At 46.6% G+C, this 3035-nt stretch overlaps 1 protein-coding gene across 1 annotated transcript in view; it reads right to left on the bottom strand.

Moving 5' to 3' along the window:
• Nucleotides 1–18: 18 nt before the first annotated feature.
• LOC104989161 (BCL-6 corepressor-like) overlaps nt 19–3035 on the bottom strand; it is an 8424-nt gene continuing 5407 nt past the window's right edge. The window contains exons 4-6 of the mRNA XM_010840747.1: nt 2027–3029; nt 1326–1379; nt 19–854 (exon numbers count right to left, since the gene is read on the bottom strand). Coding sequence (XP_010839049.1) covers nt 660–854; nt 1326–1379; nt 2027–3029 — 1252 coding nt within the window. The 3' untranslated portion in view covers nt 19–659. The remainder of the gene's footprint in view (nt 855–1325; nt 1380–2026; nt 3030–3035) is intronic.

Genomic DNA, 3035 nt, shown 5'->3' with positions numbered 1-3035 from the left:
CTGAAGAAAACAGGGAAAGACCTCCACTGGCCGCCAACACACCTCCTGAGCTCAGGAAGTTGACAATACATCCCGAAGTCAACCCCAGTGGAGGAGCAGTGGTTGGGACAGCAGTGACCCAAGGCAAGCCCTAGCTTTCTCTGCAATTCTGCCTGCATTAACATAAGACACCCCCTGTCTAGTGGGGTGTGATAAACGCCCCCTTGTTTATCCCATGCCCTTGGAGTGTGCTGTCAACTCCTAATGGCTGCAAACAAACCCGCCACAGAAAATAACTATGCTCATCTTGCTGGTGCCTTCATCAGCCCTCATCCCATTTTAGCAAAACTTCTGCTTTTGGAGGGAGAAGACGAGGACGTTCCATTTCCTACTAGAGGAGACCATTGCTATGGAAGGTCTGGCTCTGGCTGCAAGTGTCATTCATTCCACTGCTACCAAAAACCCATACCCCTACCTGCTATAAAATATTTGCTGCGCTTGAGGTCTTGCATCGCCATTCCTCTGCTCTATTATATTACATTGTCATTAACTACGGGACCAGTGTTTCTCTGGAAAAGGAGACACATCCCAGGAAACAATGTCTCACACATGCCTCATGTATAAAACAGCCAAATCGCCCTGTTCTCACCAACATGGCACAACACACAAGCCACTGGGGTTCACTTACATCTCTCACTGTTGTTGTGGTCGGCAATGGCCTCCTCCAGGGCGACCGACTTTGGCTTTTTGTCCTGACTTCCTTTCAACCTTTCCCAGTCAGTGGGGCTGAATTTGCACACCTCGGAGTCCTTGGTTGGGGGGTGGCCACCTTCTCGCTCTTTCATCTCCAACTCTGAGAAGCGCATCATTGCACGCTAGGAAGAGAATGGAGATGAAAAAAAAACAAACACCTTACCATCAAAGCTACTTCATTGGCCTTACCTTAAAGGAAAGTATTTTCCAAGAAAAGTTTGCCCAAAACCAACCACACTTTATGATACAACTGAGATATTTTAAAAGTTAATGATACAAATATAAGAGTGTCTATATGTTAAGCAGTCACACACTCTGTATTCATAAAGCCATATGTGTGTAGAGATATATGCGGTGTGTATGTAGAGCCATACATACACTGGCATAGAGACAGACATTCTCTTTCGAAGGTAAATAAAACAAAACAAACACAACGCAAAGAAAGCAAAACAAAAAACACAACAGAAAAGAAAACAAATGCACAATGAATAAAGACGACCATGGCCCACAAACTTCCCTTTGTATATTTGGAAATGAAATTTAACTCAAAAAGTTTATGTAAGATTCTAGTAATAAAAATTTGAAGAACTGACCTCACAGTAAGCAGCGGGTAGACATAAAATACTGTCCTCTTGTAATCCTTCCATCTATGTAATTAAAATGGGCACTCAATGGATCATTTAGATAACTTCATCCATTTTTATAAGCATAAACCAATTTTTTTCTTAACATTGCAAAACAATTTGGCTTTATTTAGCTTTTAATTAAAAGTAAAATATCTTAAGGAAATTCCTAGACAACATCTATCATTCACTAGCAAGTTAAATACATACTCTATCCCTTTAATCGAGGTTTTTTTGTTGTTTTTTCTTTTTTTGGTGAAAGAAAAACTGCACAAATCTCACAGACATGCGGCGGCTACACACCTCCACCAAGTATCACGTAAGGCATTCTAAGCAGTGCTGTTAGATTTATTTGTTAACGTACAGTAAAGTAACGGCAGAGAAATCAAAGCAATTGATACGTCAATGTCATGCAGTATTTCAGACATCCTCTAAAACTTCCGTTATCAGCATTCAAGTGGAGTTTGCTTAAAATCCACAAGAATCCACTTATGTTCCCTTACTGGATACATTTCAAAAAATTATATTATCATAAACTTCATTAATCAAATCTGCCCGGTGTCCTGCTCTAGTACCCCCGCCCCCTTCCTCTTTGAACATTAAAAAAAATAAACAAAACAAAAAAAAACTGACAACTGGTCAGGCTCCTGCAATTTGGGTGGGGGGCTCACCTGCAATGCCCGCTGCTCCCGGCTGAGCTGACTGGAATCGGCATACAGTTCGGTAGTGACGCACTTGAACCGGTCACCCACGTAACCAGCAGAGTTGGCGATTCTCTTTGCCAGCTTAGATGGCTTTGGTTTCAGAACTTTGCCATCAGTTGATTCTGCCTCATCGGCTCCATCTTTGGTATAGGTGGGGGTGGCGTCCACGCTCGGTGGGGCACCGCCCACGCAAAATGGTTTGGGTTCCTCTTGGGTTTTCCCGAAAGTGACCGCAGGGCCATCGCTCCCCGGGGTCGGCTCCAGGAACGGAGTGGAGACCGGCATTGCCAGATTCTCCTTGTTGGTTCCAGCTGGAACATTCTCCTTGCTTAAGTTGAAAACTGACTGGCCTGGAGCCTGTTTGAAAGCATAGGCGTCGTGGAAGTCATTGATGCGCCCCAGCTCGTCTCTGAGGGTGACGAAATCCCGGTGGGGCTGCAGGGCCGGCTCAGCTGGGGGTTTGCTGGGCTCAGTGCTCTGGCCAACACTCTCAGCTGTGAAGCCGGGTTTGGATGTGTTGGCTTCAGTCTTCGCGTCGGGCTCTTCCCGGAGGAGGTCTACATAGACAAGCTTGTCACTCTTAACGACGGTCTTCCCTTGATTCCAGCTAGGGCTGGGCTTGAGGTTCTTGTCCGTGGTGACTTCTGGATGTAACTTGGTGCCACTAGCTTCGAGTATCTCGGAAAACCTGTTTCGGAGGCTTGGGTCCTCGTAGCGGGCCCTCTCATGGGACCGGGACCTCCTCTCTGGTTTCTCCTCTTTAGTGATCTCAATGGGTGTGTGAGGTATCAACATGGGATGCACCATGCCCAACCCCAGCGCGTCCTGGTAGGTCACGAACTCCGGCCGGCCTGTGGGCAGCCCGTAGGGCAGTCCAGGCTTTGGGGCGAGGTGCCCAGGAAAGAGACTGCCGCTGGGCAACAACACTGGGTGAGGGTAGACAGGGCCTTTGCCATGCAAGGAGAGGGGACTTAAG

This window comes from Bison bison, unplaced genomic scaffold (genome assembly GCF_000754665.1).
Source record: "Bison bison bison isolate TAMUID 2011002044 unplaced genomic scaffold, Bison_UMD1.0 scf7180017846790, whole genome shotgun sequence".
In the NCBI taxonomy this organism is placed as follows: Eukaryota; Metazoa; Chordata; class Mammalia; order Artiodactyla; family Bovidae; genus Bison; species Bison bison.
Note: the sequence above shows the minus strand (reverse complement) of the source record. Positions and strands in the feature narration are given on the sequence as shown.